Source organism: Gopherus flavomarginatus, chromosome 4 (genome assembly GCF_025201925.1).
Source record: "Gopherus flavomarginatus isolate rGopFla2 chromosome 4, rGopFla2.mat.asm, whole genome shotgun sequence".
Taxonomy (NCBI): Eukaryota; Metazoa; Chordata; order Testudines; family Testudinidae; genus Gopherus; species Gopherus flavomarginatus.
This window is the reverse complement of record NC_066620.1, coordinates 74,686,473-74,714,352: the sequence shown is the minus strand read 5'-3', so window position 1 is coordinate 74,714,352 and position 27,880 is coordinate 74,686,473. Positions and strand designations below refer to the sequence as shown.

Below are 27,880 nucleotides of genomic sequence, written 5' to 3'. Positions count from 1 at the left end.
CGTAACTGCTTGCAGTGGGGTGCACTCACCTCTCACAAGCTCCACCTGGTCAAGTGTGAGCAGGCCTGCACTTTCTCTCCCTGTAGCCCTCCTTGGGCTTAGGTCCTTAATTAGTCCCATAGTCTATCACTGGTCTCAGCACCATACTTCCTGGCCCTCTCTGGGTGTTTCAGGCTCCAGCTCTCCTGCTGAGAGGCTAAAAGGTTTAGTTCCCCTTCTGGGGTGCCTCGAAGTCCAGGCCACTTCCCCCAGTGAGTAATAGGGTGAGGGAGACCCAGACTCACCCTCTACTCCAGGTCCCAGGCCAGGGACCCTGTAGATAGCAGCCATCCATCATGTTCCTTCATCTAAGCCACACCACCACTCTAATTTCCTGGACCACTTCCTCATGGCCCCACATCATCTTCACCCGTACCTCAGGGCCTTGCCCTAATGGAGTCTGAGCAACCAGCACAGAACTCCTTCTCAGGGTACGTCTATACTACCCCCCAGATCAGCGGGTAGTGTTCAATGTATCGGGAATCGATTTATCGCATCTGGACGTGATAAATCGATCCACTGATCGACACCCACACTCCACCTCAGCAGGAGGAGTAAGCGCAGTCAACGGGGGCGCCGTGGAAATCGACTCGCTACTGTGAGGATGGCCAGGTCAGTCGAACTAAGTTACTTCGATTCAGCTACGCAAATAACATAGCTGAAGTTACATATCTTAGTTCAAACACTCCCCCACCCCCACCCCAGGCCTCACTCTCCCTGGCTTCTGGCAGCACTGCCCTGTCCAAGGTCCTGCAATTTTCTCAGCCAGCCATACACACCATCCATGCTCCTCCAGCTCTAGCAAGGAACTGATCTCACACTGGCCCTGCAGCTTGTCTTATACTAGCCTGCTGGGCCCTGATTGTCTGCTCCCTGAAGCCTCTCTGATTGGCTGTGTCCCACACAGTGGCTCTAGGCAGTTTGGAAGACCTCTCTTCTGCCCTTTTCTGGGGTGGGTGGGGCCCTCCAGCAGGGGGCCTCTGAACCTAGTCTATCCCACAATGGAGCTACACTGCAGAAACCCTCCTAGTCATTTCCCCAGTGTGAACTGAGAGTTCTCTTTTGGTGGGGAGGTGGAACCACTAATAGTTAAGGTGGAGGCAAGCTTTGACGGATGTCAGAGTGCAATGTTTGTTTGGGATTCTTCCTCCTTCTCCTGTCTCAAGAGTCCCTTTTTGTCTCTGTCCTGCCACCCTCCCCAAACCACCTCCCCCAAAACTTTCATCAGCTTCAGCTGGAATGGGTTTATATTCCTAATGAGGTCAATATTTTTTTTTAGTAATACTTAATATTTCTGTGCATTGGTAGCATAGATCAGATAGACCATAACATTTCCTGCTGCATTACGGAGGCTGTGGATGAGCTCCTAGGGAAACAGATCCTAAAGACAAAACTTTGGATTTTGTTGTGACACTAGCAGACCAAGTGCCGGTTCATGCCAAGGCCCCAGGCCTCCCTGAACAGTGACAAATGCATAGCTGGAAACCACTCTGGCTTTCCTGTGTGTTTAGTATAGCTAAAGTAGGTATTATACTTGTAACAATGTGTTTAGACTTTATGAAATGCTTGTAAATTGCTGCAAGCATTAATCTCACTTATGGTATCTGTAACCCATATTGTAAGGTAATACTTAAGTGTCTGTTTTGTAACTATAAAAATGTTTACTCTGAAACTGTAAATCCAGTCAGGAAAGAAACATCACCAAGTGTGAAATACTGGTTTGCACTCATGAGGATGGGTTATCTCCAGCTGTCATAAACAGATAGCTAAGGGTTAATGTCTCTTTCACCTATAAAGGGTTAACAAACAGTGACCTGCAAACACCTGACCAGAGGACCAATCAGGAGACAAGATACTTTCAAATCTCATGGAGGGAAGCCTTTTTTTGTGGGTTTTGGGTTTGGCTTTGTTCTCTCTGGGTCCTGGATGGGACTAGAGGTGCAACCAGGTTTCTGCCAATCTCCCTGCTACAGTCTCTTATCTATTCAGAATTGTAAGTAAGAAAAGGTGGTCATAGTCTTTTAATTTGTTTTTTTTTTCCATTTGCATATGTGTACTTGCTGGAAGTAGCTTAAATTGTGTTTCTGCTGGAGAAAGTTTCTTTCTATTGTTTATAGTTAAAAGACCCTGTAACTTTTTACTATCTAAAATTCAGAGATAAACCTTTTACTTTTTTCTTTCTTTTTTATTAAAAGTTTTGCTTTTAAGACCTGTGTGATTTTTTCCTCCTAGTTAAGGTTCAAGGGAATTGGTGGGGAGAAGGGAAGGATAAATTTTCTCTTTGTGTTAGATTCAGGCAGCTTGAATCTGTACGGCCTCTGGGTGAGGGGGAAGGTAACACTCCTCTCGGTGTGGTGATTCAAGAAGTTGAATCAGGCAATCTCCTAGCGTTCCCAGGGCGGGAAGGAGCTGGGAGGAAGAAGGGAGGGGGAAGGGAATGGTTTATTTCCCTTTGTTGTGAGACTCAAGGAATTTGAGTCTTGGGACCCCCAGGGAAGGTTTTTGGGGGAGACCAGAGTCTATCAGGTGCTCTACTCTAAGTCCTGATTGGTGGCAGCCTATCAGATCTAAGCTGGTAATTAAGCTTAGGGGAATTCATGCTAGTACCCATATTTTGGACTCAAAGGTCCAGAATTGGGAATTATACTTGACACCAGCCCATCAGGAGGGCCTGTTGAATCCAAATGGGCCATTGTAAGCTATCAGAGAACAAGAACTTTGTTGATTACTCCCAGCATAACCATGAAATGAGCTGTCCAGAAGCACTCATCACATCAACTTGGACTCTATGGAGATGGGGATAAAAATCTCTGACCAGAAGGAATTAAAGTCTTTTAATGCTGTTTGGACTCTAAAGGCAAAGATTCCTAAACATAAAGCAAGAGATCCCCAGGATTAACCTGGGTTAGCCCGAAAGGATTTATAGAGCTGACTTATTTCAGCAGCTCTATTGCCATCTGAAACCTAAGGCTGCAGCTCATTTGTGTGTGCGTTTACCTGTTTTAACCTTGCAAATAACACTCATTTCTTTTTCTTAATTAATAAATCCTTAGTTTACTATAGGATTGACAACAAGTGTTGTTTTTCAGAGTGTTTCAGAATGCTCCAGGGTACTGTCTGTGACTCCATGTTAAGGCTTTTGTGATGCCATATAAAAAAGGAGATGACTGTTTGCACTAATATAGTCACCACTGTCATAAAATTGCAATAAATCTTGTACAAAATGTGCCTTGTAAGATATCATTGGAAGAGTTGTGATCTGTTGAACAATGTTGTCTTGTTGAAATACATGTATTATCACTGGGTATGAAGTCATGAAATTTTGCTATGTGTTTGTGTCTCAAATATGTTGTGCTCCTGGGTAACACCTACAAAACAGATTTACATTGAGACTAGCCAGCCATGTGTTGATGGGCCATTAAGGAGAATCAACTCTTCCAGTGGGCCCCTCCTGAAGATGCCTCAGTGAGCACAGAGACAATGGATGCCTCATGACTCAGCAAGGCACTAGAACATGTGATTCATGACTCCATGTTTGAGACAGTATTTTTCCAGGTACATAGAGCTATAAATTGGAGACTGTGACATCATCTCTGCCTCATTCCTGCCTCTCATCTCTGGCCTGTGATTTCTAACAAAGGCAGCTTGACATTTGTATTGTGCCTGAGGAGTTTACACTTGTTGTTTTGTTGGTGAAATCTACATACAGAACCAGGGCCAGGTCCAGGATTTTGCTGCCCCAAGCAGCAAAAAAAAAAAAAAAAAATGCCATGATCACGATCTGCAGCTCTGCCGCTGCTGCTTCAGTCTTCGACGGCTGGTCCTTCCCTCCGAGAGGGACTGAGGGACTCACCTCTGAATTGCCGCAGAAGAACTGGACGTGCCACCCCTCACCATTGGCTGCTCCAAGCAGCTGCTTGCTGGGCTGATGCGTGGAGCCAGCCCTGTTCAGAACTCACAATAAGTCTGGGCTTTGTACCCTTCTTCTTAACAGTCTGCCCTGTTGTTGGTATTCTTGCTTGTGAGCCACTCCATACAAAGACTCACATGGAGAATATTATCAATTGTGTGATCAATGAAGAGAGAACAAAAGATGGATGAAACTGCAAGAGAGTAATATTCCCATATGACATGAGAAATAGATGCACTGATTAAAGTGGCAAAAGAAGATTGGCTTGGACAACAGTGGATTGATATACAGAATCCTTTGTAGCAAATGCCATTAGGAAAGCCTACCAAACCATCAAAACTCTTGAAAGGTTTCCCTGGCAGGAAAAAAATAACATTTCACCCGACATTTGGGATAAGTATTGCTGACAACTGTATAATATGATCAAAATGAACTCTAAGTTGGAAGTGAAAGAGGCAGAGGGGATCTACTTGAGAAGCTTGACTTATCCTGATGAACCTCCTCCTCCAATCTACAAAGTTGAAGATGTGATGTGGACACTGAAAAGCAATAAGGTCCCTGGAGTGGATAACATACAAGCAGAACTAATTCAAACTGATTGAAAGGCACTCATCTGACTATACCATATGCTTGTCAACGTGATTTGGGAGTCTGGTAAATGGTCCAAGACTTGGACACAATCCCTGATGGTTCCTATTCCTAAAAAGGGGGACCAAGCTATCTCATTATTGACACATCAGAGCAAAATATTATTGCACATCATCCTGAAGAGAATTGCACGCAAGATAAAGAACTTTCTGGCTAAAGAACAAGCTGGGTTTGTACCCAAAAGAGGTACAGTGGAGCAAATATTCAATCTGTATGTGCTGTGTGAGAAAGTGATGAAGATGATGGGAATGTGGCCCATGCCTCTTGATTTTGCTACAACATTTGACAGCATGTGGCACATATCTCTTCAGGCAATTCTGCAGCTGAATGGAGTTGGTGAAAATGTAATAAGTCTGAAACAATATCTTTGTGGAAATGCAATGGCTTCAGGGTGTGAGCAAAGTAGTTGGTTTGACTTGTGGATAGGTGTCAGACAGGGCTGCATGCTATCACTGAGCCTTTTCAACTGTTATCTTGAAGACATTTTAAGAAGAACCCCTGATGGAAACCTACAGGAGGGTGTACCTGTTGGTGGATGAAAAATTAGTCATTTGTGCTTCACTGATGACAATCATCAGATGGGATCATTGCAAGAAGAGGTGCAAAATCAGCTAAAAAGAGTAATGGTGGAAGAGGAGAAATTAGGTCTTAAGATATCACACAAAAAGACAAAGACAATGGTGGCAGCTAAGTCTGCTGAAAAGGCAAAAGTATTCCTACCCAAATCTGAGGAGGCACTGAAGTGCATTGAGCACTTCAAACACATAGGTAGTGTGGTAAACATCACTTAGAGATCTGACATAGAACTGGAATCACAACTGTTGTTCTAGCCGCACTCAGCCACATTTGGAGAAGCAAAGGAATTACCATTAAGCGTAAAATGAAATTGCTGCCGTCTCTTGTCTTCAGCATCTTGCTACACGTTTGTGAGATATGTCTACACTACCACTTTTGTCAGTATAACTTTGTTGCTCAGGGTTGTGAAGAAAACACACAGAGGAGCGACATAAGTTACACCAACGGAAGCACCGTGTAGACAGTGCTACGACACCAGGAGAGTTTCTCCCACTGACCTAGCTACTGCCACTCATTGGGGGTGGTTTAATTATATCATTGGAAGAGCTCTCTCCTGTTGGAATAGAGCGGCTACATGAGAGATCTGATAGTGGTGCAGCTGTATCAGTACACCTGTGCCGCTGTAAGCTCTGGTGTAGACATGACCTTAGGAAATAGGACACTGGAGACAGAAAGTCTCTTAAACTGAAATTCTACAGGCAATTGCTATACATTAACTATACATTGTACCCCTGAGTAACGAGAAAGTAATTGCCCAAATTTACAGCATAACTGGAGCGATACCTGATATCACCAAGATGATCAAAGAAAATTTGAGTTTGCAGGACATGTGGGTGGAATGAATTGAGGAAGATTGCTGAAGCAAGTTTGCAGGGACTAGTGCCAGGTGCCAGGGGCAGGAGGCTATTCATGGCAAACATGGTTCGATGATGTGGCTAACTGGGCGGGATGCATTATGGTGTTTTTCTCAAAGCTGTGTGAAGACCAGGAAATGTGGAGGAAAATTGCTGGCCAAAGACTCCCATATGTTGTGTTAACTTTTAATTGTGATGTGATTCTGTGGTGCTTTGCACTAAGAGAGATTGTATGTATGTACGTAATATTCAAAGTAATTTGCCCAAATGTTTCCAGTCCATTCATAACCATTCAAAAGCATCTACTTTACTCAGAGAGCATAAGATGTTGTACCAGTAGGCTAATTATATGTTGTCTTAGGACTCATATCAGGCCCATTTTTTTAATTCTACATTATGTTTGAGTAAAAGAAAAAGACAAAAATAACTGGTGCAAGGGGTACAAGGTATGGTCATTTCAGCAAATAACATGTTATAGTATTAGAAAAACATAATTTGTTTTATCAAGCAACGAGGTCTGGCTTCTGTTCAATGTTATAGCTGAACTGGCTGTTCTAAATTTTTATTATTTTGCATGAACTCTGAACACTCCATAGCTGTATGTTTGTTTAGAAAAAAATAATCACCCACCTCTGCTTTGCTGCACTTCAGCATTAGAAAAAGAAGCAGTTACTTAGGGCAAAGACAACGGTCTAGTTCTGGGACTTTCATATTGAATGTGCTTAATGTGAAATCCTCCATGAATACTGTGGATGTATCTCAGTGAATCCTTGACTTAAACATTAATATTCCTAAATAATCTTGTTTTCTCATTTAAAAAAAATAATACTCTAAAATAAAAATGACACACCACTCTCAGTGCAGCTTAATTTTATTCTTTTATCTATATTTTATATTTTTCAACTTTTACAGTTGATTTTGAGTTTGAAAAAACATGAATTGCATACATGTTTGTTCTCAGCCAAAATTCCAACCTGGATTTCCCCTCAATGTCAGTGGATATATAGAATATTTTAGCTATCTCCATTTTTCTTTTTTTAAGAATAAAATATCTTTTAATTGTTTGATGCATAGATGGAGATTTTTTTCATTGCTACTAAATGCTATTTTTTAAAAAAACTGATACCGTGAAAGGGAAAGATTGTATAATTCACAGCACAATATTATTAATTTGGAAAGGCTACCCCAAAAGAAAACATTTTAAGGGGAGAAGGGGCTCTTGATAGACAACTCATATATTAGGAACTTATGCTACAGACAGAATGAAAGGGGATTGCTTACTACTGAAATCTATGGGACTATGTAGCAATAAGAACTATACTTCATAGTGTTTGCAAGACCGGGCCCAGGGACTTTTCTTCTGATCATCGTTGGTGCTGATTCTGCTTTTAAATCAGCATAACTTGTAAAGAGTGTATGAGGGTAAACATAAATTTACCAGTATACTGATGGCAACAATATCATAACACTAAACATAAAAAACCCAAAATTCTACAAATAAAATCCAGTATCTGGGTGTAGCCAACCATTTGAAACTTTTACACAGAAGATAGTGTGCTGCCTTCTCTGCACATTGTCTATTGGCCTGTAATCTCCTGAAGAAGATAAAACATAGTGGCCAGATTCCAAGAAACCCCCATTTAAAATATTTTATTCATTTTTATATTGTTTGTTTGTAGTTGCAGTGTTTGTGAAGAGTCATAAGCATTGGAGCTAGGGAGAAACACAGGGAAGTGAGTTTATTTATTTTTGTTGAAACTAATGGGAGCTGTGGTTTTCAGTGGTTACTAAATTAGACCCAAAAGGAGATTGCTCCGCGGTTGCTGCATAGACATGGAACCACAGGCACTGCAACGTAAACAACAGTGACCTATTTTTGCTTTGCTGGGTATGTGGACCTTTAACTGCACCCCAAAACTGTGCTGAAAGTTTGTATGATGGGTTAAGACAATGGCTCTCAATCTTTCCAGACTACTGTACCCCTTTCAGGAGTCTGATTTGTCTTGCATATGCCCAAGTTTCACCTCACTCAATAACTACTTGCTTATAAAATCAGATAGAAAAATTCAGAAGTGTCACGGCACACTATTATTGAAAACTTGCTTACTTTCTCATTTTTACCATATAATTATAAAATAAATCAAATGGAATATAAATTTTGCACTTACATTTCAGGTTTTAGTATATTGAGCAGCATAAACAAATCATTGGGGTGAAAAATTAGTGTGTACTGACTTTGCTAGGGCTTTTTCTGTAGCCCAGGGGTTCTCAAACTGGGGGCCGTGACCCCTCAGTGGGTCACGAGGTTATTATGTGGGGGGGTCGCGAGCTGTCAGCTTCCACTCCAAACCCCGCTTTGCGTCCAGTATTTATAATAGTGTTAAATATATATAAAAAATGTTTTCAATTCATAAGGGGGGGGGTGCACTCAGAGGCTTGCTATGGGAAAGGGGTGACCAGTTCAAAAGTTTGAGAATCACTGCTGTAGCCTGTTGTAAAACTAGGCAAAGATATAGCTGAATTGATGTACCCCCTGGAAGACCTCTGGATACCCCCATGGGCAGGGCCAGTGCAACCATTTAGGTGACCTAGGCGGTCGCCTAGGGAACTAGGTTTTGGGGGTGGGGGCACCATTTTCTTCACCAGCGACTGCAGCGACCAGATCTTCGGTTTCCCCAGTCACTGCTGGCATTTAGGTGGAAGGAGCTGGGGCAGGGGAGCGTGGGGAGGACCACCTGCAGCAAGTAAGTGGGGGTGGCATGCAGGGGAACTCCCCGCCCCAGCTCACCCCTGCTTCGCCTCCTCCCCGAGCACGCCCTGGCTGCTTCACTTCTCCTGCCTCCCAGGCTTGGGGCGCCTAAGCTGATGGGTGCCGCAAACCTGGGAGGCAGGAGAAGTGAAGCAGCCAGGGCGTGCTCAGGGAGGAGGCGGAGCAGGGGTTGCCTCAGGGCGGAGGGTGCGGGGGTGGGGAGGTGTCACAAGGCAGGGGCACCTTAGGGCGGAGGGGGGAGCTGCCGCAGGGGGGAGGGCGCCTCAGGGCCGGGGCCAGAGGAGGGGGGAGGGCACATGGTGGAAGTTTCTCCTAGGGCGCAAAACATTCTTGCACTGGCCCTGCCCACGGGTACATGTACCCCTGCCTGAAAACCACTGGGTAAGGCACAAGGTGAAGAGTGGGGGTTCTCTGGGGTCCCTGCAGCTCTGTCACTTCTGCTCCCTTGGCCTGTTCCCCCAGCTGTAAAGTGGGCTGCCCTGTACCTTGCTCGGCAAAGCCCCCCGAGTGCTACGGCCACACAGTCAGGCTGCGCTCAGCAGGCTGACCAGGCCACGGGGGGTTAGCGCGGGGCAGGGCCCTGGCTGAGCGCTGCTCACTGCGGGTTGACAGCACACATGCCCGGAAGCGCGTTCGGCCTCCGTCCCCCCGACACACACGGGTCTGCAGGGTCTGGGCGCCTCCCCAGGACGGAGGAGCCGGGCGAGGGGCGAGTGGAGCCGCCCAGGGACAGGTCTTGTCAGTAGCGGGCCCCGACGGAGCCTCCGCATCCAGCCCTCCAGATGAGGAGGCGCTACCGGGCCGGGCCGGGCCGGGCCGGGGTTTGGCCGGGGGCGCAGGCGCTGCCGGGGTTTGGCCGGAGCTGGGAGCGCGCGGGCGGGGCCGGGCTGGCAGGAGCAGCCGGCGCCCCGCGTTGCCAAGGTTACGGCTGGGGGCCGACATGGCGGAGGAGAAGGAGGGAGCCGCCGCGGGTAAGAAACCGCAGGGGCAGAGAGCGGCCCCGGCAGCGGCTCAGCCCCCGCCCCCCGCCTGCGCTAGAAACACCCCCCGGCTCCTCGAAGCCCAGAGACCCCGCCTGAGCCGGAACCGGAGGCGAGGCGCCCGGTGACAGGGTGGGGCGGGGGAGGGATAAAGATCCTGCGGGGACTCTGGGAGATGGTGCAGGGCAGGGAGAGGTGCACAGGGGACACTGGGAGATGGTACAGGGAGAGGTGCACAGGGGACACTGGGAGTGGTGCAGCGCAGACAGGGAGATGGTGCACAGGGGACACTGGGAGGTGGTACAGGGAGAGGTGCACAGGGGACACTGGGAGTGGTGCAGCGCAGACAGGGAGATGGTGCACAAGGGACACTGGGAGATGGTACAGGGAGAGGTGCACAGGGGACACTGGGAGGTGGTACAGGGAGAGGTGCACAGGGGACACTGGGAGTGGTGCAGCGCAGACAGGGAGATGGTGCACAAGGGACACTGGGAGATGGTACAGGGAGAGGTGCACAGGGGACACTGGGAGTGGTGCAGGGCAGGGAGAGGTGCACAGGGGACACTGGGAGGTGGTGCAGCGCAGACAGGGAGATGGTGCGCAAGGGACACTGGGAGATGGTACAGGGAGAGGTGTACAGGGGATACTGGGAGTGGTGCAGCGCAGACAGGGAGATGGTGCACAAGGGACACTGGGAGATGGTACAGGGAGAGGTGCACAGGGGACACTGGGAGGTGGTACAGGGAGAGGTGCACAGGGGACACTGGGAGTGGTGCAGCGCAGACAGGGAGATGGTGCGCAAGGGACACTGGGAGATGGTACAGGGAGAGGTGTACAGGGGACACTGGGAGTGGTGCAGCGCAGACAGGGAGATGGTGCACAAGGGACACTGGGAGATGGTACAGGGAGAGGTGTACAGGGGTTACTGGGAGATGGTGCAGGGCAGGGAGAGGTGTACAGGGGATACTGGGAGTGGTGCAGCGCAGACAGGGAGATGGTGCGCAAGGGACACTGGGAGATGGTACAGGGAGAGGTGCACAGGGGACACTGGGAGATGGTGCAGGGCAGGGAGAGGTGCACAGGGGACACTGGGAGTGGTGCAGCGCAGACAGGGAGATGGTGCACAAAGGACACTGGGAGATGGTACAGGGAGAGGTGCACAGGGGACACTGGGAGTGGTGCAGCGCAGACAGGGAGATGGTGCGCAAGGGACACTGGGAGATGATGCAGGGCAGGGAGAGGTGCACAGGGGACACTGGGAGTGGTGCAGCGCAGACAGGGAGATGGTGCACAAGGGACACTGGGAGATGGTACAGGGAGAGGTGCACAGGGGACACTGGGAGTGGTGCAGGGCAGGGAGAGGTGCACAGGGGACACTGGGAGTGGTGCAGCGCAGACAGGGAGATGGTGCACAAAGGACACTGGGAGATGGTACAGGGAGAGGTGTACAGGGGACACTGGGAGTGGTGCAGCGCAGACAGGGAGATGGTGCGCAAGGGACACTGGGAGATGGTACAGGGAGAGGTGCACAGGGGACACTGGGAGTGGTGCAGCGCAGACAGGGAGATGGTGCACAAGGGACACTGGGAGATGGTACAGGGAGAGGTGTACAGGGGTTACTGGGAGATGGTGCAGGGCAGGGAGAGGTGTACAGGGGATACTGGGAGGTGGTGCAGCGCAGACAGGGAGATGGTGCGCAAGGGACACTGGGAGATGGTACAGGGAGAGGTGCACAGGGGACACTGGGAGATGGTGCAGGGCAGGGAGAGGTGCACAGGGGACACTGGGAGTGGTGCAGCGCAGACAGGGAGATGGTGCACAAAGGACACTGGGAGATGGTACAGGGAGAGGTGCACAGGGGACACTGGGAGTGGTGCAGCGCAGACAGGGAGATGGTGCGCAAGGGACACTGGGAGATGATGCAGGGCAGGGAGAGGTGCACAGGGGACACTGGGAGTGGTGCAGCGCAGACAGGGAGATGGTGCACAAGGGACACTGGGAGATGGTACAGGGAGAGGTGCACAGGGGACACTGGGAGTGGTGCAGGGCAGGGAGAGGTGCACAGGGGACACTGGGAGTGGTGCAGCGCAGACAGGGAGATGGTGCACAAAGGACACTGGGAGATGGTACAGGGAGAGGTGTACAGGGGACACTGGGAGTGGTGCAGCGCAGACAGGGAGATGGTGCGCAAGGGACACTGGGAGATGGTACAGGGAGAGGTGCACAGGGGACACTGGGAGTGGTGCAGCGCAGACAGGGAGATGGTGCACAAGGGACACTGGGAGATGGTACAGGGAGAGGTGTACAGGGGTTACTGGGAGATGGTGCAGGGCAGGGAGAGATGTACAGGGGATACTGGGAGGTGGTGCAGCGCAGACAGGGAGATGGTGCGCAAGGGACACTGGGAGATGGTACAGGGAGAGGTGCACAGGGGACACTGGGAGATGGTGCAGGGCAGGGAGAGGTGCACAGGGGACACTGGGAGTGGTGCAGCGCAGACAGGGAGATGGTGCACAAAGGACACTGGGAGATGGTACAGGGAGAGGTGCACAGGGGACACTGGGAGTGGTGCAGCGCAGACAGGGAGATGGTGCGCAAGGGACACTGGGAGATGGTGCAGGGCAGGGAGAGGTGCACAGGGGACACTGGGAGTGGTGCAGCGCAGACAGGGAGATGGTGCACAAGGGACACTGGGAGATGGTACAGGGAGAGGTGCACAGGGGACACTGGGAGTGGTGCAGGGCAGGGAGAGGTGCACAGGGGACACTGGGAGTGGTGCAGCGCAGACAGGGAGATGGTGCGCAAGGGACACTGGGAGATGGTACAGGGAGAGGTGCACAGGGGACACTGGGAGTGGTGCAGCGCAGACAGGGAGATGGTGCGCAAGGGACACTGGGAGATGGTGCAGGGCAGGGAGAGGTGCACAGGGGACACTGGGAGTGGTGCAGCGCAGACAGGGAGATGGTGCACAAGGGACACTGGGAGATGGTACAGGGAGAGGTGCACAGGGGACACTGGGAGTGGTGCAGGGCAGGGAGAGGTGCACAGGGGACACTGGGAGGTGGTGCAGCGCAGACAGGGAGATGGTGCACAAGGGACACTGGGAGATGGTACAGGGAGAGGTGTACAGGGGATACTGGGAGTGGTGCAGCGCAGACAGGGAGATGGTGCACAAGGGACACTGGGAGATGGTACAGGGAGAGGTGTACAGGGGACACTGGGAGATGGTGCAGGGCAGGGAGAGGTGCACAGGGGACCCTGGGAGTGGTGCAGGGCAGACAGGGAGATGGTGCGCAAGGGACACTGGGAGATGGTACAGGGAGTGGTGTACAGGGGACACTGGGAGGTGGTGCAGCGCAGGCAGGGAGATGGTGCACAGGGGACACTGGAAGATGGTGTAAGGCAGGAAGACCAAACCTGCCCAGACCAACACAGGGAAGGAGCATCCTGGTAGGTTTGTTTCTTCACATTCTTTGCTGAGGTCAAGAGTGTCACACACACCCTTTTTATCCAGCCACTGTGCTTTTGTTTCCTGGTATTATGCATCATATTACAGTTATCATTACTAACTTCAGGGAGTTCACAGTCCAGAATTAAAAGCTAATATCAGCTCACATGTGAACCAAGGATGAAACCTGTCTTTATAGTTTTAATTTTTGGATATATTGTCTTGCTCAGTTTGTCATTGATTTTATTTAGCAAACCAGGAGTTTCACAATCTTGCCCTTTGCAGGGCTTTGTTACCATAATACATACATATATATATATATATATATATATATATATATATATATATATATATTAGTTCATAAAATGATTTAACAAACTACATACAGTACCGTACATGATGAAAATAATCTATCACTGAAGTGTATTTGTCTGAGGTGAAGGGGATTACATTTGGCCAAGTACTCTAGGGCAAACCTTACAAAAAGTGTCATGGGATTGTTAATGACCATGGAGAATAGACAGAGGTTTTGTTTTACCACAGCAGAAAGGCACTCACAGTAAACTGTATGCAACTCAGTTTATCTACCTTGGATGAACAAACAACCAATCCCCTCCTGGGATCTGACTTTTCCAGAGAATCTAAGTAGTTGGAATCAGATGTTTCAACCAGTTAGCTGTTCTGTCTGTACAATTTGTTATACTTAATTTTCAAATATAGCTAGTCATCACTGCCAAGAAAAAGTCATCAATGTGATATTAAATGAAGTGATAATGTTCATGGTATTTCAGTATAGGAGGCATTAACAAAGGCTATGTTTAATGGACCACAAGTTTGATTTATAACAAGAATATTCAAACATCATGAATGCTAACCTCATTATATCCCAAGATAAAAGAGCAATAACATTTGATTTCCCATGATTCTCAATATTTTTATTTATTTTAACCTTATTCCTCCTTTTACCCCCTACTAACAGTTGTTATTCATAATTTGCAAATTCTAAACGTATTTGAAATAATCAGATTTCAGAAGTGAACAATGTAACGTTTGTTAGTTAAGAAAAATGGTATGATCAATAGAGCAGTTCTACAGAAATATTTGTTGTTAATAGCTGTGATGAGAAATTGGAAATTATTGTTATATGTATTTCTAAGGAACCCATCACTGTCATATGTAGGCACCATACATAAATTAAGAAAAAACATCAACCTTCCTTCAGAATAAAGAACTGATTTTTTTTCTCCCTCCATTCAGTTTTATGGGGCTAATAAATGAGTACTTAAATCTATATAGTTCACTCGGTCCTGTAGTCAGGGCCACTTCATACATAAATCTTAAGGGAATGCCTACCAAAAGGGAGAAGTCTTGCATCATGATCTGAAAGTAGTAAGACTTGGTCTCATCCTGATTTCTGCTTATAACAGATTCCACAGCTGAGAGCCTTCTACTTACTGAGCATTCACCAGTAAATTAGAATCTGGGTTGTATCAGCCAGTGTTCATGTTGAAGCCGCTACTATGGTGACTTGAAGAGGGCCCTTGAAGTAGCTTGACCCTCATTTAGACACATAGGACTTTAAAGATAAGAACCAGGACTTTTAATAATAACTGGAATTTGCCAGTGTCGCACACAGAGTATTGTGATGTACTTTCATTGGTCTGCCCAGCGGACTAGCTGCTGCATGTTGAAGCATGTGTAGTTCAAGTAATTTGGTAGAGTGAGAGGCAGTAATTCAGCCTCAAAATAGTTCCACATCTTCTAATATAACAATACTTAGTTCTTATGTAGTGGTTTTCATCCATACTTAGCCTCTTCTGTAAAAGCACTTTAAGTTGTTTGATTATTATTCCTATTTTACAGGTAAGGAAACTGAGGCACAGACCAGCTAAGCAGCTTTGCCCAAAGTGACACAGCATATCGTTGGCAGAACTGGGAACAGAACTCAGGGTACACAACTAAAAATCAGGAAGTCTAGCTACTGACCCATAATACCGCTTAGAGAAAGTTGAGTGGAAAAGGTCTATCTAGTGTCCTGGCCAACTAAAAGTAACAGGGCATTTCTGGCTCCATGTCTTTCTGGCCATAATTTAATAGGATGTTGGGTTTTTGCACCATTTTGGCAATATAAGACCGGACAGAGGAGAAGGTCAGAGTTCCTGGTGGATTGTGTGGCTAATGTTATTAATGCTCTGGCATTCTGCACAGTTTTCACAGTGAGAATATTTTTTCTGAAGATGAATCATTGGGATATTGAAGAAATCCTGCACCTTTTGCTCAGTTTTGTTTTCTCAAGTTTTGAACATCATCCAGAACGTTATTTCTAATAGGCCTAGTTAAGAATAATAATATCTCCTTTGAGAAGGATAGTTCAATGGTTAAAGGCACTAACTTGGGACTTGGAAGATAGATGTAGGTGCAGTTCTCTACATTTTTAAACTTCCTGTGTTATCTTGGGCAAGCCACTTAGTCATTCTGTGCCTCACTTTCCCATCTGTAAAATGGAGATAATACTTTCCTACTTTCACAGGATTGTGAGAATAAATACATTGAAGATTTTGAGGTGCCCAGATAATACAATAATAGGGCCCATCTAAGTAGAGAGATTTACAGTCATTCAGTGGATTTTCTAATGTATCTAAGTGAGTTAGGTGCCTAACTCTCATTGAAAATCAATTGGAGATAGGCACCTACCTTGCTTTTTTAGCATTTGTGAAAATCCTGCTGTGATGGAGCTTAACTCCCATCACCTGCAAGGCAAGGGAAAGAACTTAGTCCTGCTCTGCACCTGGGGGGTAATTAAATAATTGCCTCCTGGCCAGAGAAGGTGGAGCTAGGCCTTATAAGTAGACTGAGGGAGTGTAGTTGTGTAGAAGAGAGTAGTTTCTAGTATGGAGAAAGGGGGTGAGGAAAGAAAATGTGTGGGCAGGCAGGAATTGTGGGTGAATGCACACTACAGAAGCAAGATAGCTCTTGCGAGTGAAACCTTGAGGTAGAGCTAACGGGAACTACCATGAGGCCTGAGAGGGGTGAAAGGACTGTTATTTTGAAGATTTGTTTGGACTTATTTGTGCTACTCTTGAAGGAGTATAGACTTTTATGTGACTTGGCTGGAGAGCCAAGCCACAGAACACCTAGTGGGGGAGACAGGAGAAGATAGAGACTAAAAGGCTATTACAGGTCCAAGGGAGAGCCCCCGTAGGTAGTACTAGAGCTAAAATATGCAATGCTGTGATCTGAAATGAAGGGAGGCCTATGAAGTGAGGATGTGCTACTGTGCATTTGCTATTCCTCATAATGCTCTTGTGAGGTAGTATTATTTTCTTTTTACCAATGATGAGCTGAAACAGTGTGGTAAAGTGACTTGCCTCATTAGTCTTGAGAATTAATCCCATGCTGAGATGAATGGGAATGGTTTGCTTCCCTTTTAGATGAAGTGTTTCTGCAGACTTTAGGTAGGAATCAGTTAGGGCTCTCAGAATTGAGGCATCGAAAATCACAAGTTGCTAGAGCTGGATGGAAATCTTACAATGAAGCTACATTTTGTCAGAAAATGCTGACTTGCTGAAGTGAAAGTTTGCCAAATCTGTTACAGATTTGACAAAACTTTTGCTGAAACATTAGGAAGCCCACAGACCCGAGGAGCCAGTCCTAGGACGTCCAGGTCCATGACAGGGACCATAGCAAAGCTGAAAGCCTTGGCTCCTTGCCAAGAAGCAGCTGAATGAAATTGACATTCTTGTTAGTTTCACAATTGCTATTCATTCAATAACAGCAATAAAACTGACAAGAATACAGATGTCAAATTTTGTTTTAGGCTTGCCATATCTTGGTATCTTCAGAATAAAACTTCCATATTGGTACAAAAGCAAATTAGTAAATACTGAAACTACTTGTTAAGCAAGTTTTGAGTTTTGGCCGGTTATACTAGTCACTTTTGACAATCTTGGCCCTAGTTTTTAACCAATTCACCAGTGCTCTACAGTATAAAATAGAAATTGCATTGTGTATATTGTGGTTCAGAGAGCACAGTACATTAATTGCGTTGCCAAATTAGCCTTTGGGGTATTCCCAGAAATTCTTTGTTGTAGGCTTCTAGTTTTCATGGTTAGTGCTTCCTTTGGGGCCTATTATTTTAAACTTTTTTTTTCTTCATCTGAGTCTGTTTTATGGATGTACACAGCAAGAGACTGTATAGGACCAAATTCTGCCAATTCTTGTGCACATGCTGAACTTTATTTGCACAAGTCATCCTGTTAACTTAAATGATTATTCACAAGAATAGCCTCACTGAAGTTAATGGGACTACTTGTGTGAGTAAAGTTATGCATGTGCATAAATGTGTTTGGGATCAGGACAATAGTCTATACTTATTCTCATTATCTATTCTTTTTCTTTATTGTACTGCTACTTTTTTCCTAATGGTCTTCTGAAAATGTATTTTATACTCAGCTGATTCTACTATTGCTCTTTTTTTGCTCTCTGTTTCTCTACATATGTATTTTCCCTTCTGTCATTCTGTTCTTCTTTCTCTTTTCATGGTGCTTAATTCAGTCTTTCTTTTTTTTTTTGTGCTTATGGTTTCTTTACACTTTGACATAACATGTCAATGCTACCAAGCTTTAATATCTCATAGGTTAATGCTGCTGTTGCAAGAACCTGAAAGCAAGATGTTAAATGGTGCCCTACTAGAGCCTCATGTAGAACTAGTGAAAATAGGTCTCTCTTCTTCCAGTTAAGATTTCAGTAATCATATACAAGGCAAGTGTTGAACATCCCTATATTTTTATGGGAATGTCATGTAATTGATCAGACTTTCTATATAATAAAGTATCAGAGGGGTAGCCGTCTTAGTCTGGATCTGTAAAAGCAGCAAAGAGTCCTGTGGCACCTTATAGACTAACAGACATATTGGAGCATGAGCTTTTGTGCGTGAATAGTGGGTATTCACCCACGAAAGCTCATGCTCCAATACATCTGTTTGTCTATAAGGTGCCACAGGACTCTTTGCTGCTTTTATATAATAAAGATGGCCTTGGGAAGGGGGGTGGGAGTGAAGTTAAGATTCATAGATATTAAGGCCAGAAAGGACCAATAGATCATCTAATCTGAACTTTTGCATAACAGAAGCCATAGATTTTCAGCCAGTAACAACTTGTATTGAGCCCAATAACTTGGTTTGACTAAAGCATATCTTCCAGAAAGGCTTTCAGTCTTGATTTGAAGACTTCAGCAGATGGAGAATCTACCACTTCCCTTAGTAGCTTGTTCCAATGGTTATCAATTGCTTTTATTGGTAGTTTGATTACTGTTTGAAATATGTATTCACCCTTGACAACTTCATTCCCCTACCTGCAGTTTGCAATTTAACATTTCATATATACAATTATATTACATTTAAAATCAAATACAGAACATTGCCGACACACACATTCAGAAACCATGAGTGAGACCCCATCCTAAAATTATGAGATTTTTCTTTTAAATCATAATTTTTAAGCCAAAAATAACCCAGGGTGGTTGTTCTTTGCTTCTGGATTTTGATCCTGTAGGTTACTCTTACATCCATTTCCCAGCTTTTCTTTGTAACATGAAGGGCTAGAAATGTACTACTTTTTTCAATCGGAGATACAAGGTAGGTGAGGTAATATCTTTTATTTGACCAGTTTCGATTGGTGGAAGTGACAATCTTTAAAGCTTCACAGAGCTCTTCTGGTCTGGGGTAGGTTACTGGCGTGTCTAAGATAAAATCTGAAATTCTGTTTTAATGCCCTGATTCCAGGAAATGGGACTTTAAGAACACTGAATATTGCAAAACTCATATTTAAATAACAAGAGCTGGCAATATTGACTACAGGTAGCCTAAATTAGTGTAACAGATACCTTCTTCTGGCTCCTTCCACATGTGTTACCAGTGTCTACACTAGAGGCCTTATAGTAGCACATCTGTACTGATGCAGTTGCACTGCTGTAAGATCTCTTGTGTGGCCATGGGAGAGAGCTCTATTGTCAACATAATTAAACCACCCCCAACAGACAGTGGTAGGAGAATCCCTCCCACCAACATAGCGCTGTGCACACTACCACTTATGCTGGCTAAACTTACATTGCTTGGGTGGATGTGTTTGTTTTTCCCCCCATAAAATCTACACCCCTGAGTGACATAGTTATACCAATATTAGTTTGTAGTGGAGACTAGAGCTCATTTAGCAATGCTGGGAGCCCAAGCATAGACAGGCTGCTGACTGCTATTGAAATTTTAAGGACTGTATTTAGGCACCCAAATCCTATTGAAATCAATGGGAATTAATTGATTATCTGAGGATCTAATCCTGTGTCCTTTAGGTCTTCTCAGAGCATGTAGAATCAATACAGTGCTTAAGACCTGATGCAGCAAACCACTTAAGCACATGTGTAACTTCAAGTAATACCACTGAATGGGAGTACTAATGCACTTTAAGTTGCACATGTACTTAAGTGCTGTCCTGAGTCACAGCTTTAAAATGGATAATGCAGTTTTCTGCATGTTTTCTAATTTTGATAATTTTTGCACATTACAGCCACTTGATTTCCCGAGGGAGACCAACCCTCGCTTACAGACCGCCCCCCAACCGGAAGCAACTACACATCACAGAAACACTAACCCAGCAACCAATCTCTGTAACAGGGGTCGGCAACCTTTCAGAAGTGGTGTCCCGAATCTTCATTTATTCACTCTTAATTTAAGATTTCGCGTGCCAGTAATACATTTTAATGTTTTTAGAAGATCTCTTTCTATAAGTCTATAATATATAACTAAACTATTGTATATAAAGTAAAATAAGATTTTTTAAATGTTTAAGAAATTTCATTTAAATTAAAATGCAGAGCCCCCCAGACCAGTGGCCAGGACCCAGGCAATGTGAGTGCCACTGAAAATCAGCTTGCATGCCGCCTTTGGCACGCGTGCCATAGGTTGCCTACCCCTGCTCTGTAACAAACCCTGTTGCCTTCTCTGTCCCCATATCTACTCTAGCAACACCATCATAAGACCCAGCCACACCATCAGGGACTCATTCACCTGTACATCTACTAATGTGATATATGCCATCATGTGTCAGCAATGCCTCTCTACCATGTATATTGGCCAAACCGGACAGTCTCTTTGTAAGAAGTTAAAGACATCAGGAATGGTAACATACAAAAGCCAGTAAGAGAACATTTCAATCTCCCTGACATTCAATAACAGATTTAAAGTAGCCATTCTTCAACAAAAACAGACTTCAAAGGGAAATTGCAGGGCTGCAATTCATTTGCAAACTCAACACCATCAATTTGGGCTTGAATAGGGACTGGGAGTAGCTGGCTCACTACAAAAGCAATTTTCCCTTTCTTAGTGTTAACACCTCATCCATTACTATGAAAGGACCACATCCTCCCTGGCTGAATTGGCCTTCAACATTGGTTCTCCACTTGTAAGGTAACTCCCTTTTCTTCATGTGCCAATATATATTTATGCCTGTGCCTGTAATTTTCACTCCATGCATCTGAAGTAGTGGGTTTTTTACCCACAAAAGCTTATGCCCAAAAAAGTCTGTTAGGCCACGTCTACACTACAGCATAAAATCGAAATTATTAAAACCGGTTTTATAAAACTGGTTTTATAAAATCGATTTTATGCGTCCACACTAGGGCACATTAATTCGGTGGTGTGCGTCCATGGTCCTAGGCTACCATCGATTTCCGGAGCGGTGCACTCTGGGTAGCTCAGTAAAAGAATGAGACCAATAACTTCGATTTCCGTCCACACTAACCTTAAATCGATATAGTAATATTGATTTTAGGGTTACTCCTCTCGTTCAGGAGGAGTACAGAAATCGATTTTAAGAGCCCTTAAAATCGATTTAAAGTGCCTTGTAGTGTGGACGGGTACAGCGTTAAATCGATTTAACGCTGTTTAAATCGATTTAACGCTGTAGTGTGGACCAGGCCTGAGTCTTTAAGGTGCCACCGGAGTCCTTGTTGTTCTTTTGGTTACAGACTAACATGGCTACCCCTCTGATACTTCATTATGGACTGGATACACACAAACTTTCAAACTTAAAGGTTCATCTTATATTTTGAGACTGAAGTAGACAACAAAATGCAGTTATGTTTATAGACAAAGCCACAGCTGACTTTTAAGGCAATTGTGGATTCTCTGGAGAGGGAGATTTTCTTGTTTCCATGGTGCATACAAGTGCAGAAATTTTGCAGATTAACTCTGCCTCTAGCTCACTAATTCAACAAGAAGTTATCTGGTTTGTAAAAAGCTGTCAATTATATTTTGTCTTCTGAACAATACCAAGATCAGATTCACAGTGCTAAAAGGGATTTGCCGTGCTCAGACAAATGATCTTTTCTCCAATAGTAGTTAATATGCTATTCAGAAGAATTTGGTTTTCATTCTATGTCTGTACAGTAATTTTTTCACACCTGAGATTTACTCCAGTTTAGAAGTACTTTTATGTTGTGGGAACAAATATATATTCAGTGACATTTGCAGTATAATTTGGCAAAATGGAGTCCGTGTGAGGAGCTTGATCTACTGGTTAGCATACCTCTGCAATGGACCTGTTGTATGAAAAGTCTCATCAATTTTTTAAAAGTGGCTTCTAATGCTGGATTCCAGTTTTAGAAATCTAGGATCTGATTTGTTTTCCAGAAATTGTAAACGCCCACAATTCAAAATGAAGTAAGTGGTAATGGTCAGTGCTCAGAAGCTCTGGAAAATAATGCCACTTACTTAGGGACTCCAGTATGGATTTAGATGTCTAGCTTTAGGCATTCATGTACGAAATTTTGGCTTAGGTAGCTAAAGTACAGCACCCAAAATTAGAGGCTACTTTTGAAATTGTTCTTATTAGTGTCTGTCCCTCTGCTTCCTTATCTGTAAAACAGAGATAAAACAACCAATTCATTGGGCTTTTATGAGGATTAATTAACTGATAAATTTACCACATTGAATATGTCAGATGTGGCATGATATATAAAAGTGCAGAGTATTGTTTGATTGTAGGCAAATAGAAAACTCAGGTGCAATGTAGCACATGGGCTTCTAGTAGCCAGTCTTAATAAATGATAATACATAAGCAATAACACATGATGAGCTTTGTGTGTTAGTCAATAAATGGACACTCTATCTGTGGTGTGATGCTCCCATACTGTCGTGATGTACGCCATAGAAGGCCCTAGATAAAAGCTCACCGTACCAAAAGTTGACATTCATTGACTGACAGAGGAATGTGCAGAAGATGTGCTATTGTATTTATAAATAATTATTTTAAGACCAATTTATAAAATTCTTAATCCTTTTGCTGTTTTTTTCTGCTTTACATAGACTTCCTCTGAAGGGTCAAAACCAGTGCTTCAGAGAGGTGAATCTGAGATTGTACACTAGGCAGAACATGTGTGTTTTACCCATAGACCAAGCATTGTCAGCAAAACTCTAGTGGTTATGGTACATACGTATACAAAAGTCATACTTCTAAAAACTTTGTTTCTTATAAAGTAATTGTATGAAATCCAATGTACTCTTCTGGATTTTAAGGATTTAAAGAATAGTATTTTTTGCAATATATTGTGCCCTTCATCCCAAATGACGTTACACACTACAGTATTATAGCACAATGGAATCTCTTTATAGTTAAGGTTGAGAGTTCCTTATTGTTTAAAGGATGATTACTCTAAGAGCTCCAAAATCCATGTGATTAGGGAGAGAGTCTCAAAACCACACTATGCCTCATGAGTGTATGGGGTAGGGCCAGAGGTATGGGAATTAGAGGTATGGGGGGTGCTGCAGCTCCCCCAGGTTTTACACAGGGCTCTGCTCCTGGCCCCACACCCGGGGTCCTGGCTGTCGGTCCCATGGTAAGGGGGGTGCATAAGGTTAAAAGCTTGGGGACCCCTACTTTGCAATTTCACTGGCTTTCAGCACCCCCACTATAAAAAGTATTCCAGCGCCACTGGGTAGGGCTTGTGCTCCAAATTCAGGATCATTTGAGCAAGGAATTCCTATGATACTATCTTCCTAAAATCAGCTGTTTACAAAATCACTTGGTTCTTCTGACTTCTTTTATGCTCACCAGGGGCTCAGACTATGCTTAAAATCCTCCCCAAACTGATCCGAGCTGCTTAAGCTTTAGCTCAGCCAGGGTTGGGCAGCCACCCAGAGTGTAAAGCCACAGGGGTGGCTTGGGCTGGCAATGCCAGGCAGCTCAGGCCAGCTCTATGTGGGGGGAGCCCCCCTGGGGAGACCCCCCCCACCTCACCTCAGCCTGCCACCCAGCCTGTCTGGGTTGGGGGAGTGCAAACAAAAAATCTAGGGGGGCGCATGACTCCACATGCCTCCCATGTATCGCCTCTGGTATGAGGTGCAGATATGCTTGTTTGCCCTGGATGCTAAAGTGCCTAGTTACAGCTTTGTTGTGTGTCTGTGGAAACACAATACAAACAATGCACCTTCTCTTAGTCTTTTCTTATGTCTACTTATTATGCCACCCACTTACAGAACCATTCCCAATAGCTATTACTGGCTCCAAGGGGAGGAGTTAAGGGTGAGCTGTGGGAATGGTGTGTTCCTTAACTCTGTATTTCCTGGGTTTCAGAAGTTTGTTTGTATTGCCTTAACTCTTCAGTTCCTGATTTTCTAAGATTTGAGTAAAAAGAACAGGAGTACTTGTGGCACCTTAGAGACTAACAAATTTATTTGACCATAAGCTTTCATTGTCTCTAAGGTGCCACAAGTACTCCTGTTCTTTTTGCTGGTACAGACTAACATGGCTGCTACTCTGAAACCTGAGGTTTGAGTGTTGATGAGTAACTCATCATGCTGGAAGGGCAAGGCAGTGGGTAACTTTTAACTCTATGTTAACATAATGGGGGTTAAAAGACATCTAGATACCAGTGACAAACACAGCTTCTCTCACATTGCTTTCACATACTCTGAATATGTCATAAATCAAATTGCCAGATACAGAAATATGTTTACTTCCACATTTATCTCTAATAAGCAGACTGTAAATAGAAAATACAAATTATGTCAAGACTTGGAAAAATAATTGAAAAAAGGGATAACATTTGGAAAAAAATCTAGTATTTGAGTATAACTATGAGGAGGAGATGGAGTATCTCATTACGTATGGACAATGAGCTATTGACTAGATCATCTAAACCAGGGGTCGGCAACCTTTCAGAAGTGGTGTGCCGAATCTTCATTTATTCACTCTGATTTAAGATTTCGTGTGCCGATAATACATTTTAATGTTTTTAGAAGATTTCTTTCTATAAGTCTATAATATATAACTAAACTATTGTATGTAAAGTAAAATAAGATTTTTAAAATGTTTAAGAAATTTCATTTAAATTAAAATGCAGAGCCCCCCTCCAGACCAGTGGCCAGGACCCAGGCAGTGTGAGTGCCACTGAAAATCAGCTTGTGTGCCGCCTTCGGCACGCATGGCATAGGTTGCCTACCCCTGTTCTAAACGTATTCATGTTATTGCTGTCTAGAGGCATGAGGCCCTTTTAATTCTCTGTAGGTTACCTACAGTGGAATTAGTAGGTGAGATGTATGGAAATCGCTTTGCAATTATGAATTTACATTATACTTGTGTGACTTTATTAGGTTAATTGTTAATATAGATACACATCTGAATAATTTATATAATATTTTCCCAATTCATGTGTGTGAATAACCAGCATAAGAAGTTAATTTCTTTATTTGCTTAAAATACAATATATATTAATTCTGTGAGTTTCAAGGGTGCTGAGCAACCAGCATCACCTAGTAAAGTCAGTAGGAGCAGGCCATAATTAAACATTTTTGTATGTGAGGCAAGAATACTTCAGAATGTAACATTGTATAACAAAGTCATCAGGCTGCTTGAGACTAGACCTTCTCTTGTGAGCTTCTACTGCTACCTAGCATTTAGGGGGATGTTTCATCTTGGCCCAGCCTGCCTGTCTGTCCTCCTGATGCCCTTTCTTCAAACTGTGACTTCTCAGTTCTGCAAAAGGAATGGCAGGCTTTGAAACTGACATGGCTCCATTGCATAGACTGTCAGAGCAACTGGCCTGGGGGGGCAGGGGGGGAAAGGAAGAAAAAGCTTATATGTTTAATGATAAAATTTAGTGATTTTTTTTAATGAGCCACTTTTTAAAGTTCTCATTATTATTCTGATGGTGGCAGAGTGACATCTGTTTAATTTCTTCTCTTCCCTGCCCTGAGTGCAGCAATGATTCTTTGAAGAAATAATGTCACAAAGAGGACAGGTATGCTGCTAAGGAGTGGGCTTAAACAGCCTCTTCATCACAGAGAATAGCATGGATCCTTTCCAGATTGAGAGCAACCAGGAAAATTAATGTGGGCATCTCCATCCTCACCTTTCTCAAAAAGTGGGAGTGTCTGGAGCTTTATGTATCTCTCATAGGAATGAGTTTAAAAATCCTAAAATATTGGGAAATCTGCCAAAGATAATATGAGGGGAAATTGGGCTGCAAATAGCTTTTATATTTAACATTTGATGAATGAATTTTAAGGCATCTTCTTTCCCAGTTGCTCAAGTGTTTTAGAAACTAATTGAACCTGAGAAAATGAAAAAATTGACAAGTATGTGAAGCATTTTAGTGATATAACAGGTTATGTCCTTTTTCAATGTGTGACTTTTCTGGGAATAAGTAGTCGCATGCAATGGAATCTTCACACACGGGAAGAGGTGGGGTGGGGATTTGGGGGAAGAGGTGGAATGAGGGCAGGGCCTGGGAAGTAGCGGGGGTCAAGCACCCCTGGGGAAATTAGAAAGTTGGTGCCTCTGCTCAGGGGTATAGATTTTTCACACCCCTAAGTGATGTAACTGGGTTGATTTAACTTGTTAGTGTAGACCTGGCCTTAGTTTAGTGGGAATTACAGTTGCTCAGTAAGGGCCTGATCCAAGACCCATTGAAGTCAGTGGAAAGACTTCTATTAACTTCAGTAGGCTGAGGATCAGACTTTAGGTGCTCAGCACCACTAAGGATCAGGTCCACCTAGGTTTTAACTGCAGCTGAAAGCAATGATGAAAACAGTTTAGCTTTAAGTGGATGCAAGTACATACCACGTTCAGGGTTTTAGCCAGTTTTTGAAAAGGTGCTATGTGGGGTGCAGTTTTGTAGTGTAGAGAAGGTGTAAGACACCAAATGCAAAGTAATGCATTTGAAGCCTGATCCAAACCTATTTCTGTGAATGGGAGTCTTTCCATTGCATTTAGTATACTTTTGGTCAGACCTGTAGGCTCTAACTGTAGACCAGACTATACACTGATGGAGAATTGTAATGTTGTGACAACTGAAGAAGCCAAATTGGTAATAAGTTATAGTAAAGACAAATAAGATGTTTGTGCCTGATCCTCTCCTGCCTTGTACTTTTTATAACCATTTACACTTGTGTAGAACAGTGGCTCTCTATCTTTACAGACTAATATACCCCTTTCAGGAGTCTGGTTTGCCTTGCGTGCCCTCAAGTTTCATGTCACTTAACTACCTGCTTACAAAATTAGACATAAAAATATAAAAGTTTCACAGCACACTATTATTGAAAAATTGCTTACTTTCTCATAATTATATGGTAAAAAGAAATCAATTAAAATATAAATATTATACTTATATTTCAGTATGTAAATTCCAAGCAGTATAAACAAGTTAGTGTCTGAAATTTTTGTTTATACTGACTTCACAAGTGCTTTTTACGTAGCCTGTTATAAAACTAGGCAAATACCTAGCTGAGTTGTTGTACCCCCTGGAAGACCTCTGCGTATCCCCTGGGGTATGCATACCTTGGATGAGAACCACTGATGTAAAATATATATAAATGCTACCGAATCAGAATTCTCTACTCTCTGACACTTGTGATAGCATTTTACACCTATTTTCACAGATATAAATTAATACACAAGAAGCAAGACAAAGGAGGATTAGGCCAGTAAGTTATATCAAAAACATTAATATACACCACAAGGAAATACAGTATTTTAACTATGTACAATACCATGGTGAGGACTCAGTAGAGATATTGCATCCATTTTGGGGAACTGCACATCTGTGTGAACAGACAGGTTCTAGAGTGGGTCCAGAGAAGAGTTACGGAATTGATCAAAGTGGGGGAGAAAAAAAATCAAAACAAAAAACCCCTCATAAGTAGATGCAGGAAGAAAAAAACTAGATGAATGAGAAAGAGACAAAAATTAGAAGGGAAGGAGACCAAGATAAGAAAGAGAAATAAATTGAGAGAAGGAGGAAGAAAAAGAAGATTGACAACAGGAGGAACAGCTACTCTGCTGAGAGCAATGCAAAGAGGGCACTAAAGGGCGATGCACCTGTCCCTTAACAGATGGAGGGATTGTTGCTGTGATGTGGGACCTTTTGAACAGAGAAAGAAAGTAGAAGGAGCAAGATGAGTCCTTTCATCTCTCCCTTCCCAAAAAAGAAAGGGATTCTCAAACACAGAGCTGTAAGATTAAAGAGGCAAAGAGCAAAATGTTTAAAGACATAAAGGAGCGGAAAGAGTACTGACATAAGATCTGTTGGTAGAATGGAAATGTGTGAAACCTAAAGTTAGGTAGAATAGGGGGAAATTCAGAGAAAAGTTAATTGTTCCATTTT

At 44.0% G+C, this 27,880-nt stretch overlaps 1 protein-coding gene across 1 annotated transcript in view; it reads left to right on the top strand.

Annotated features, from left to right (window-relative positions):
- Positions 1-9,701: 9,701 nt before the first annotated feature.
- Positions 9,702-27,880, top strand: part of EFCAB2 (EF-hand calcium binding domain 2) — a 40,457-nt gene continuing 22,278 nt past the window's right edge. The window contains exon 1 of the mRNA XM_050950468.1: positions 9,702-9,768. Coding sequence (XP_050806425.1) covers positions 9,738-9,768 — 31 coding nt within the window. The 5' untranslated portion in view covers positions 9,702-9,737. The remainder of the gene's footprint in view (positions 9,769-27,880) is intronic.